The following is a 12,700-nucleotide window of genomic DNA, read 5'->3' on the forward strand; positions in this document are numbered from 1 at the left end:
AGCGTTCTATACTGACAAAAATGGCAGCCTTCGGCGTAAAATGTTACGCATAGGTGTTTCAATGGACTGAAGGAACGTTTTCAGATGGGGGAGGAGTGGCGCTTGCGTTGTGCGGGGCTGCAGCGCCCGAGTGCAGGGAAAAAAACCACATTTTACATACGTATATGGTGGATCGGACGCCACTGAGCACGAGGAGCACCACACGCACAAGTGCATGAATGCACGAGCATCGTGGGGAAACGTGTTGAAGATCTCTTCACTGAATGAGACTGGTTGTCAGTTGCTATCTATTACATGGCTCATATACTTTGGGACGGCAGTGAAAGTCACCATGACTAAAACATGCTGCAGTTTGATGGCTTTTAAATATCAGAATAAAAAGAGAGAAATAATATTAGCATAACCTAATCTTCCTTTTTTCTTCATCTGCTGTGCAGCCAGTGTGTCAACATGCCACGCTGAAGGCTGTCTTGTTCGTCAGTATAGGACGCAGAAGTCCATCTTCTCAACATCAATATATGAGGCCATGGGACTGAGAATGTGTCGGTATCTCAATATAGACTTGACACCGATAAATCCAGCGCATCTACAAACATCTCAGACGATGAAAAACCAGCTGGTTGTTTACACGGCCAAGTGTCACAAATTCTACTTAAAGGGCATCGACAAGCATTGTAAATGTCCATTTAACGTGTATTTGATCATCATTTTCAATCGCAGAGACTGTAGTCCAGCAGTGAAAGAACTTGAAACAGGTTAAAGACAATTGTTTATTTCACCAACCAGAGAACATAAAATCATTTTCCTGTTTCGTCTTCAGCACAGATCACTGGATCTGGCCTTACTCAGAAATAAGAAGGCAAAACACAAGGCAATTTCAAGACAAATTAAAAGCACTACGCTTGTAAACAATGAAAGGGAACAATCGTCAACAAAAATATTCAAGCATTTTTTCACTGTGTTGTGTTCATGTATCACATTCATCACCATTAATAAATAAAAAACTAATCTGGTGATTTCATTGAAAGGCTCTCGGTTGTGTTTCAGCGAACTCTACAGCTGTATGAATGCAATACACAGGCAACATAAACAATCATTTCACATGAGGGAACAAACATGGGGCAGCTTTTTTCAGGTTTGTGTGCACTAAAACTCGCCACGCATGCTGCGAAGTTTAGTGAATCATCAAGAACGAGAAGTGATGTGTCTCAAAAGGTGTGTCAAAGCAGCAAGCAATGGAGTCAGCTTTGTTCATCTATGATTCTGTGGAGCATCTCTCCACATTCGCGTTCATGTTGTAAACTATGAAACTCCAACTCAAATTTTATTTTCTCTGCAAAATTTCAATAAACCCGTGTTCGCCCCCGCAACAAATTCTATATTGTGCACACAAATTGGTACAAGACTACATCCAAAGTGAAGAATAAAAAAATAATAAAGAGTATCATGTGTTCATACCCAGCAAGGTTTGCTGATTTGACACAGTTTGAAAGTGCTTGTGTTGGGTGAACAAATCTCAAATGTTGAAGAAAACTTTTGTCTCTTTGCTTTTCATCTGATTGCACTTTGTGGATAGAGTTTTTGAATCGTGATCCACGCGCTTTGAAAAGGCAATTGACCATCAGTTATCATCACTTGATTCTAAAATGCAGCTTCTATGAAGACAGAAAAGTATCGAAACAAAACAGAAAAATCTCACGACTTCTTCAAGGCTCAATCTGGACACAAATGAAATTCAATTTCAAGTAAGACACAGAAGACAAGCTGGTGCCACTGGACTCTTCAGACCGAATCCTAGCGTGATGTGAAATTACTTCCAAGTACAAATCAGAAAGAATAGAAAACACTAACTTCAAGTTAAAGTGTCTAAAAAAGAAGGGCATTGTTATCTGTGATGTGATGTAATGATGCTAGTGTATCAAATAAAGTCCGACTACATCCGCATGCAGCTTGTGAGCTGGGGATTGGGCAGCATCATTCAGACAGCTTAAGAAATTTGTGAAAGAAAAGGTAGCAGTGGCTCTTTCAGTTGGGTGCTGAGTTTGAAACCCAATATTCTCTGAACAGGTCTCATGCGATTGACCCTATCGAGTTGTGTTTTAATGTGAGGGAACTGAATTCCCCATTCTGACCAACCCCATCTGTCAGAGTTTCTGGAGGCCGCTCTGAATTTTCTCTGGTGTTGGTTCATTTTTCTTTTTGAAGAGATTCTTGAGTTTCATGGACTTCTTGCTTTTCTCTTTATCCTTGTTTCGTTCCTCTGATTCAGCTGTGGTCGCTGTCGATTGAGGGACGACTTGTGCGGGTGGTTGTGGAGGCTCCGGCATCTGTGGGATGGTGGTTGTTGACGCTGTTGGTATAGCGACGGTATTGCAAGATTTTTCCAAAATCCCATCGTACACAAGTTTGCTCAAAGGGCCAACAGCAAACGTGTCAGCGGAGGTCACCCATGGCTGTTGGGAGGTCGCTGTGAGGTCTGGCTGGCCAGTTGCTACAAGAGGGGAGATCGACTCGGTGACACTCATCTTCTCCCTCACTCCAGAATGCTTTGGGATGTCAATGGGAACGTCAACTTTATCCCAGCAGATCTTTCCTGTCGGTGTGTCGATCGAGCTGTCTATGCTTTCTCTGGGTACCCGAGGCATTCGCCTTCTTTGAGAAGCAAAAGGCATTTCAAGGTCTTCTCTTTGTACCCTTCTACTTGCCGTAGGTTCCAAACAAAACTCATCTTCGTGCTCTGGGGCGGGTGAAATGTCTACAAGTCTCTCAAATGGATCTCTCGTAGGCTTCCGTAAAGCAGCTGCATTGGAGTAGTACTCGCGCTCGTCGATGGATATCTTCTTTGATGTTGTCCTTTCACTGTCACTCATTTTCTCCATGGCCCGAACAGAGGTATCCAATCTTCTGGAGCTCACATCTGTGGCCATCAGTTCTCTAGTCACACTCTTGGACATGTGGTCGAAGGGGTGATCCAACTCCTCCAGGACCAGTCTTCTGGAACTGCTGTCCACTGAGAAGCCCAGCATATCCTTTGATATCTTCCTCGGGCCAAGATCAGATTCCACCTCATTCCAAAATAGTCTTCTGGCCTCCAGTGGCGCATCATTTTTATCCTTACAGATATTCCTTGAAGAGCTATCTAACTCAGCTTTTACGTCCCTGTCTTTTTTCCTGGAGAGGAACTCCACATCCACAGGTAGTTCACTCCTGTCTCTGGATGGCTTTCTCAACGAAGCCTCGGTCAGGGATTCTGGGTTCGGATTTTCCATCGGATTCTCAAAAGATCTCTCTTTTGTCAGTTTCCTGCAGGACGATTCAAGGTCGTCGATTGACACTTTGCGAATTGGAGGTTCAACAACTTCTATGTCTTTGCTCAAAGGATTTGTCATGGCACTGTCAGGAAGCGCCTCCGAATCATCATAGTAGAACTTTCGGGACGAGGCATCCACAACAGCAGCTGGGAACACTTTACACTGCGGGGGTAAAGTGGGATATTCTGTGTCTGAGTACCTTTCCTGTGAGTCCCTATTGGTGAAGTACAAAATGGTCAAGTTAGAAAACAGAATGTTTCTGTTTATAGTGCAGGGAAAGGGGGGGAAATAGGAACGTACTGTTTCTTCAGGGTTTTGATGAAGAAACCGTCACCTTCATCAAAGCATGGATACGGCGCTCTAATAGGAAGGAGCAGGTCGGGGTCGGCGGAGAGCATCGTGGCAGTTGGCTGAGTGATGACCCCCGGTCGCCGGGTGCGGCAGATGGTGGAACCAAGGTTGCGAGGGGAACGCTTGAGTGGTTGAACTGAAACAAGTCCATTTCAGCGAGTCCTTCAAAGTCTCTACTGAGCACATGCCTTGTTGCTTACCTGGAATTTGTTGCATTATTGGGGATTCTTCCATCAGGTCCTCCATAGATCCATGGATTGAGCTGCGACAAGAACAAGAGGGCTGGGGCACTCGGGGCAACCCCAGTGCCATTGAGTCAGAGTAGAGCTGAGCAGATAGGTTGGCGAGGCCTGGGTTCCTGATCACGGGGAATCCACAGAGTCGCTCTATCTGCTGCCAGCGATGCAGGCGCTCCCGTAGACAAGCTGTTACTTCAGCAAGAGCATTCCTTATGAGAAGATAGAAAAACAAATGCATTTTTTCTTCTATATCAGTCCTGGTCTTGCATCAGGGATCGAGTGACTCACTTGGCTTCCAGGATCTTGTGGTCAACCTGGTCCAGAGAGGAGCTGTGGGCCACGTGAAGTGTCCCAAAAACTGAGCTCCTTTTCTTCTTGATTCTTTCTGCCTGCAGTCAGGAGAAATGATTACTCTCGAGTGGCCTCTTTTTCAGTGAACTCATAATTTTGGCAGTCACCTCTTCTTTCGCAATGGCCAGCTGCAATTCGGCGCTCTGCTTCTTTACATTGTAATATTCGACTTCTACTTCATGAGTCAATTGCAGCCACTGCTGGAGGGCTTCTGATGCATTCCAGCTAGCCTGCATGTCCTTTTCTGCCCGCTTCAGTGCGCCACGCACCTGAGGACACGTTTCAGAAACCCTTTCACCTCTTTACTGATGCGTTAACTAAACTGGGTGACTGGGTAACAGCCTTACCTGGACCAACTCTTCCTCTGCATATCTGAGGCGACTGAGCTCTGTGACCGCCCCCTGTCGGAGCTCGTGCAGACGATGGGCTTCCTCTTGAGCACCCATGATCTCATCGCGCATTTTCTCCTCCAAATTTTGCTTCTCTTCCGCAACATTGCGTTTCTCTTCCTGCGCTCTCTCCAACCTGTTTTCACAGAAACGGTATTTTAACGGTACCCGCTGCTGTCAGGAGTAGTGGCTTCTAAACACTTACTGCTCTTGCAGGTCAGTGAGGCTCTGCTCTGCCCTCTGAAGGCTCTCCAGGTCTTTCATCATTTTGGTTATGTGAATCTTGCTGGCTTTGTTTTGGGCTTGGGCAAACCAGCAGCCACCGACTCCCATCACCACTGATACAATGAGCAGGAAGTCTTTCATATAGTTGTGTGGAGGCCCTGTGACAGTGGGAAGATAGTGCTCAATGATTCATTTTAACTGATCTCCTCTTCTTCTAGTTCAACTTCACGTTAGTTATCATCGCTCTTCGCACCACATAGTCATGGGTTTGATAGTCCCCTATGTTTCGTCAGGTTCTGCACAATGACAAGTCCAAAAGGACACATTCTATAGTTTGTCAGTTACTCTAGATCACATGGAGAGGCGAGAGGTAGGTCTCTTTCCTAAATCCTTAGCTGTTCTGGGACAACAGGTTTGTGTTGGCTAAAATCAACATGGCGGCATGATCAATATTGGCGACACATGGTTTCCCTCCAGCCAAATGAGTCCCAACTCTAGTCTAAAATAGTATTGCAGATTAATGCTCAAATCCGGTGCTTTTGTCTTGAATATAATACTTTAAACCAGGGGACTCAAACTCTAATGATTGGGGCCACCAGAGGCAGAGACCTGGTGTGGCTGGTGCCGACAGGAAGTGAGTGGTCCTGTGGTTTTGCCGCTTGGTATTGGTCATTCTGCTTCATCTGGTGTTGCTATGTATTTGCCTTAAAAGAATCCTCCTCTGTAATTCCACTTCTCGTCGGAGTGAGTCTCTCGACAGGCTCCTTTATACAAACACCACGAGTCATCCCTCAGTGTGAGCTGTCCCATCGTGATTTTTCATCCCTCCGCACAGATGTCTTCTCGTCATATTGTTACAATCCGTTGTGGTAATAATGACAGCATTTTAATAACATAAATAGCATTGGAATTATTTGGTGGTTCGACACTGTGATAAAGGTGCTTCCAAGGTAAAGCCTAAAATGTCATTCATTGGGATTCACAAAGGGGGGGATGCACAGCAGGGCTACTATTGGGCATGGCGTGGTGGGCCCCAAAACTGTACCCTGAGGGCCACAAATGGCTCTCGGACCGCAAGTAAAGCATTAAGAAGTAAAGAAGTGTCCGATTTTCTATACACCTCCGTCCATTACTTTAACAAAACCATAGTAAGCAATGAAAACTTCAAAATCTCTTAAAGGTTTGTATTTACGTGTCGGGGGACCGAAGAGCACCACGTCCAGAGCTTTGATGTTAAGCTTCTGCTTGTCTCTCTGATCCTGAACCTTCAGGTGTCCACTAAGAAATGAGGGCTCGTTGGCTGCAATCCTGTCAGCAGACAACACAAGGGTCAAGTTTTTTTTTTCTTTTTTCTCTTTAAATCCCATAAAGCTTCTCACCTGGGCAGAGTGTTTCCATTGACCTTAAAGTCTTTAAAGTTCCTCTCATACTGGGGCAGCTCAACAAAGTCCTTCAGCCAGCGCAGCACATCGTCTTGCGTCCAGTTGTGAACTGTTGGAGGCAAAATGTGAATGCTGAATGTGCCATGGAGCGCCATCTATGCAGCTGGTTAGGGCCTGCAGCTAGGGACAGCATTTCTATCCACCAACCTTATATTGAGCTGATTTGTTGCTCACAAAGAAAGCAAGCGTTTAAGCAAAAGTCCACCAAGTGGATCAACCAAATCGTAGCTTTTAGGCCCATCAGATGAGGAGTTTGATGTGGGGGGCAAAGCAACATGTTGTGAGCTGCAGAGAGTTGAAGAAGTGAAGCCCCACCTTCGGACGACTTCCAGCCTTTCCAGAGCTCTTCCACCGTGATGTGCTGGTCTTCTCTGTGCAAGTGACTGTGTTTGTTGGTTTGCTGCTGCTTCATGTCTTCAATGATAAACTGCAAATACAGATGCATGCAGATATTTCATTTCTTCAGACATCAGTTGCAGACCATGATGTCCTCATCAGCGATCCAATATATTTGTAATGGCTGCCGCTCAGGTTATTTTAAGGCCAGTAGTCAGAGGCTTGTGTGCGCGCATGCAGGGCAGAGTGCCTGACATCACCAGACAAAATAATCCCATCCTTGCTTTAGTGTTTATCATGGATTTAAATCATATATTAGTAAATGAATGTCAATGTCTACCTGCACTAAATGAGTGCAGTCTGATCCCTCACTATTAAAGTGATTTATAAAAACAAAGGCATAAAGTTTGCTTCAATTGAAAAAGACATATCAAATATCAGAGCAGTAAAAATTGCAACATTTTTTGGCGGGTTTATGGGTAATGTTCACACTTGTTACGGACAATAATCACCTCATGAATACATGACACCAAACACTTTTCAGTCTCCACCATCAGCAGTTGTCAGACAGATGTTTGCAGTTGAATGTCTTAATGCCTGTGATCAGCTTGTGGTTGCACGTTCAAATCTATGCGGCTGTGTGTGTGTGTTTTCTAGCCTGTCTGAGCGCACGAGGCTCATGCTGTCTTGGAATGTGTCCTGGGCTGTAAGCGAAGGCTTCAAATGATAACTGGAGAATCTTGTTGGGCCGAGTCCCCGCCCCACTTCGGGCCACTCTCTGCCCACGACATCTGAGCCCCTGGATAAAGTGTCGCTGAAATGCTTTCTCAGAGCTATAAGTGGAATTTTAGAATTCTTGTTTGAGCATGTCGCAGATGATCAGAGACTTCTATCAAGTCATGTGCAGAGAGACGCCGCATATTTCATATTAACCAAGTTTTCAGTGATGACTTGTAGTGATCGGATCTGAATTTTGCCAGATTTAAACCTAATGAAAACGTTAGGAAGTGGGTAGAGATATCTTGAATCGACTGACAGTCGATGTTGTTTACTCTACAGAGATTTGCTCTCTGAGTCTGCAGAGATGAGCCGGGCTCTTTCTTTTGTCAGGGAGCCAAGAGGAGCAAGGTAATACTGTTGCTATCCTTGAAGAAGCATCTGACCCTGACAGCAGCCAGATCACCTGCTTGGACACGTCTCGCTCCTCACATGCAGGACTTGCTTTCACGGAGCGTTCCTCACCTCCACACTCTCCTCCACCTCGATCCCTCCATCCTGGTCATCGTCCATCATCTGGTGGATGCTGCTCAGAGCCTCCAGGCTGAAGCGATCGGCTTCACTCAAGCATGGTGGAAACACCACCATGCAGGGGTCTGTGTTCCATGACAGTCGTATCAATAAATCTTAAGTTTGATTTCAATGAGAAAGGTCATGCATACATTTCAAAACGCATCTACATTTATACATGTCCCGAATATGTGACCAAAAAGTGTCATTGTTTACGCTCAGCCATGGAAAGAGAATAAACATTTTCTTGTGGTACCTTCAGCCATGGATCACAGCGTTCAGTAACATACCACAGCTCTTCTGACTTGTACCTAAGCGAGAGCTCTGTTAACTTCCAACTGTGTGTTTGACCATGTTCCCAACACTGCCACCACCTCTTTTGTTTTTGACTGTGGTGATATGTAATATGCCAGACGGTATGTCAAAAGCATTAGGTAAAACAGAAAAAAATCTCTATGTGTGAGAGAGTGCTTCACTGGTATTATCATTTACTGCAACCTTTACGGAGCAAAAACACTCATGCTAGCGAGCGATGTAGCAGAAGGGATGTGTTTGGGTGGCAGAGCAGACGGGAAGATGCCACAGAGATTCCTGTTAATGTATGGCGGCGTCCTGGTGAGTCACAGGTCCGACTCATCTGCGTTATTTTTGACCTCTGTTGCTTACAGCGGTCCTCTAGTTCTACACCTAATAACTCTGTCTCATACCGTGCTATGTGTTCATGTTACATGAAATAATAATCGAGATAAATATTCCTTTATTATTGCTATTGGCAAGCGAAACTTGCTGCATAAATAACACACTGTTTATCCAGGTGGATACATAGTTATTAATCAGTAAATGAGATCAGACTGCTTTAAGCGAGACACAAGTAACAGGAAAACATTCGATCTCAACCTTGAGTCAAACCGCATCCCACCTATGAAGGCCGTACAAACTAAGCTAACAAAGCTAACAAAAATGACTTACAAGGTTGGCACCTGTCCTTGGTGGTAATAAATATTTCACCAGGAGTTGTGTACTTGTGGAACATTTTTCAGGGATTAAATACTTGTAATTACTGTGTAATACCAAAATACTAATGATAAATGTTGAGGGGAACAACGCTGGAATGAATAAATTAAATCAGTTTAATGGAAAATTCCAACGATGAAAGGCTGAGAAGAGTAAAAACTACAGAAATACTAGTAATAATAAAGACAATTAAAAAAACAACACCAAAAAAAGAAGAAAAAATATATATAATGAAGCAGCAGGAACTGCTCAATGATTTGAAAAATGTGGCCACATTTAAACTCTATGACTTCATATGCTTCTGTAAAAAACTTGACTTATGTCTGTACTTTTGTTTTAGATATTAGCTCTGCTGGTGCTTTCCGTAGTTAGTTACCATCTTGTTCTAGTATTGGTAACTAGAGGTGCTTTCCACCAGTAACTGCACTGAGGTGAAACAGGGCCTTGTTGTTCGCTGAAAGCTCTTCATTAACGTCACATAGTCCATCACCGTCAGAGGGACAGCTCCTCACAGCCTTATTTTTTCATGACTGAGTGTTGTTGACTCACCAGTGGGGTCGAACCCTGCAGTCCCCCCATGGAAGCTGAAGCCCTGCAGGTCTCCGGCCCCATGCGCGGCCACGAAGAGAGCAGCAGGGAGCAGCAGGTACAGCAGCGGAGGCAGAGGCCACATCTCACCGGGGGAAGGATATTTTCCAACTGAGAGGAGAAACAGCAACTAAATACATTGAGAAATGTTTCATTTATGGTTTGTTTAAAAGAAAATGTGGTACCAGATCATAAAGAAGTCCCGAACAGCCTCGCTGCTGAGCTCTACTTTTGAGATGGGCTGTGATATTCCAGAGTATAAAAAGCTTTATGACTCAGTCGTCATGAAAGGAGTCCAAAATAAGGGGTCCATAATCCAGTGTGTTCAGTCACCCAGCGTCTGATCCTCCACGATCCGTTGAGAGAGAGGAGCACGGCCTGTTGTCTTGAAAACCTTTCAGTCCAGCTGGTTTGTCCTAAATCACTTTGTCCACTTCAGTCCTGGGCAGGCTCTTTCCCAAATGAGTGAAGACACCGGGACATGACTTTGCTGCGGGGAAATGACTGACCTCCTTTCTCCCCCCTCCCGCCCCACCTGCTGCTCTCTCGCCCCCTCTCTCTCGCTCTCTCACTCCTCTAAACAACCCAGACCTTTCATGTGTACATGCAGGGCCCTGTCACCTTATTGAGTTTCCTCTCCAACCCAAATGTGATCCAACACTGTTTAAAAAAATAACTTTCTAACTGAGTTGGTCCAGTGACCTCGATGCACAGTGTTGCTCATGTGGCGCCACAGTGACAGTCAGTTTCTCAATCATGCCCTGAAACAGGAGCAGGCGGTTCACTACTCTGTTGTTACTGTTTAATGCATCTTTGATACACAAAAAACCTTTGTGTTTACAATGCTATTTCTCTTCTCTATTTCCATGCCAAAGTTTCAAATCCCGCTTGAGGAGCTGGTGCCAACGTGGTTAATAGGTGGCGCTAAATGATCTGCGTGAGTGCACGTGCTTGTGTGCGCGCGTGTTTAAGTGGTCGTCTGTGCAAGGGAATGGATGAATGAAAGATTTGCTATTTGAAGCATGCGCGCAGCTATTGTCACCCCTGCGTTGCTTGTGCCAGTGGAATGGCGCTGGACAAGCCCCATCTGTTTACCCTCTTCTTCTGTTATTGTCACCTCTGCCAAGAAGGTTTTGTTTTGCAGCACCATTATCCTTCTGTCTTTCAGCAAAATAACTAGAATTTCAGAGAGTTTTTTTCCTCTAAGGAATCTTGATAGTGACACCAGGATCAGACATTCTCATGTCAGTGGTTCTCTGAATTCCCATGCGCATCCTGAAGACCGGGCCACTGATGTCTTGGCCACACAGTGACGTGAGCTCACCCAGCTTTCTCGCTCTGCTTTCTACTGGGTTGTGCAACCTGGTTAGAGAAAGTTACTGCCACCTACTGTCCACTGAGCTCAGTTGAATTTTCTATATTTCGTATACTGAAGCAGATACTTACTTCTGTGGATAAAATCCAGGGGGCGCTTACCTCAGTCCCACCCACAATAATGTCATTTATTATGTCTATATACTTGGATACATGTTTAGTAATTCAAGCATATTCTTCATGACTAGTGAGCTGCTGGAGTCAGCGGTGCATTCAAGTGGTCAAAGTCCACCAGGACAGAAACATAGGAAATGAAGAAAAAAAATAAGAGAACATACTGGGTTATTTTGTTTTGTTTCCCTGTTTCAAGTCGTCCATGTCCAGATTCCTGGGGTATTTCACTCTGACATGTCAGTGGGAGAAGTGGAGCACAAATAAGAATGAGACAGCAGCCACTTGCTCTTGCATGTAGACGGAAAAGATTCAAAATTCTCTGGCTTTCATTTCGTTTTTGAGCGGAAAAAAATATCAACGATCGCAACATACGCAGATTCAGAACGGCACCAAAATTAATTTCTGTTTGTTAACAGACAGGCGCATGGAAGGACGGCAGTCAGCATAAATGAAAACTATTTCACTGTAAATATAATGATAACAGTGGTTGAAAATCACAACATGTTGGTTGTGATAGGCTGATGGGGTCATGAAACAGTGCATGATACAGTGGCCTAATTCCTGAGGCCACTACATGGTCCTCTTGGTTTAGAAATGATGTGAGGTTTCATTGAACTGGTGGCCCAAGTCCAAACATTTCACCGCAGACAGTGCCATCTGGTGGCCACTGAACAACAGGACACTGTGTCATGAATCCTCATCCACCCATCACTACTGATGAGGTTTTATGAAACAGTGTCCTTATTTTCAGAGCCCACTAGATGGCGCTTAAAAAGATTGACATGGTCATTTAAATCCAAGTCTTTTAGAGCGAAGAGCGCCATCTAGTGGGCCCTGAAAATAAGAACACTGTTCCATAAAGCCTCATCGTTCATAACTAGGTGGAGAACTTTCTAGAATGAATGAGGTCATCCAGGAAATTATCTTTTCCTCAGTCCAAATGCTTAAACGCACCAAGTGCCCTTTGCACTTGGTGCAAGGTTCAAGCAAAACGTGAGGTTCTCACCTCAGATCAGTGCTACTGGAACTGCATATTCGGCAGGTAATAATAATGGAGCTAGTGGCTAAAGATGAACTGAGAGGGGCTCGGACCTGAGCTCTGTCTTCTTCTGCCCCCTGATATGGCGCATGGTCGAGGCGTTGCAGCAGTGTTGGCAATAAGGACCAACAGCTCACATGTGGGCCTGAGTGGTCAAGGGTGACACCAGATTTCCGTGGAAGGAACTGCACCTCGGTCTTGCCGTGTTTAGTTCAAGAAGGACGTGCGGAGTTCACTTGCTTTTCACAGGGAAGAACTGTCCTGGAAGAGCAGAGACCCCAGGATGTAGGTGGACATGGATCTTGGTGGCTGGGTTCAAGTTTGTCTGATGGCTTGGTTGACTTGAACACCAAGTATTTCCCTCAGCGTTTCACTGTCTTCCTGCAAAACATATGTTGAACAGCTGCACATGTCATGTTTGCTGTAATCTTTCGTCACCGATGACCTGGATGTATCAGGTTACTGAGTCACATTTTGTGGCTCCAACGTCAATAAACATGCCACAAGTGAACGTGCAAACTGTTTAAATCTTCTAACCATAAGCATTTGAAGACGCGACTCTAAACGCTAGGTTGAAAGAGTGAAAAACTCCTGCCAAATAGAGAGCGTTAAGACAGGAATAGCTTTGCATGTGCTGCTC

The 12,700-nt window shown here is 44.8% G+C and overlaps 1 protein-coding gene across 1 annotated transcript; it reads right to left on the bottom strand.

Annotated features, from left to right (window-relative positions):
- Positions 1 to 1,769: 1,769 nt before the first annotated feature.
- Positions 1,770 to 10,013, bottom strand: LOC128754062 (stromal interaction molecule 2-like). Its single transcript, XM_053856386.1, has 13 exons — positions 9,719 to 10,013; positions 9,495 to 9,644; positions 7,887 to 8,017; positions 6,624 to 6,735; positions 6,246 to 6,357; positions 6,059 to 6,174; positions 4,847 to 5,024; positions 4,600 to 4,777; positions 4,360 to 4,521; positions 4,190 to 4,290; positions 3,863 to 4,110; positions 3,612 to 3,798; positions 1,770 to 3,525 (listed from the first exon to the last, which is right to left on the bottom strand). The coding sequence occupies exons 2-13, from the start codon at positions 9,616 to 9,618 to the stop codon at positions 2,145 to 2,147; spliced, it is 3,030 nt and encodes a 1,009-aa protein (XP_053712361.1). The 5' UTR covers positions 9,619 to 9,644; positions 9,719 to 10,013; the 3' UTR covers positions 1,770 to 2,144.
- Positions 10,014 to 12,700: the final 2,687 nt, after the last annotated feature.

Source organism: Synchiropus splendidus, chromosome 2, assembly GCF_027744825.2.
Source record: "Synchiropus splendidus isolate RoL2022-P1 chromosome 2, RoL_Sspl_1.0, whole genome shotgun sequence".
In the NCBI taxonomy this organism is placed as follows: domain Eukaryota; kingdom Metazoa; phylum Chordata; class Actinopteri; order Syngnathiformes; family Callionymidae; genus Synchiropus; species Synchiropus splendidus.

Excerpts from the sequence above, each read along its gene's own strand:
- LOC128754062 (XM_053856386.1), bottom strand. The coding sequence starts at position 9,618 with ATGTGGCCTCTGCCTCCGCTGCTGTACCTGCTGCTCCCTGCTGCTCTC. Across the intron at positions 6,358-6,623 it reads AGGCTGGAAGTCGTCCGAAG|TTCACAACTGGACGCAAGAC; the intron begins GTGGGGCTTCAC and ends TGCCTCCAACAG. Across the intron at positions 4,111-4,189 it reads CACAAGATCCTGGAAGCCAA|GAATGCTCTTGCTGAAGTAA; the intron begins GTGAGTCACTCG and ends TCTTCTCATAAG.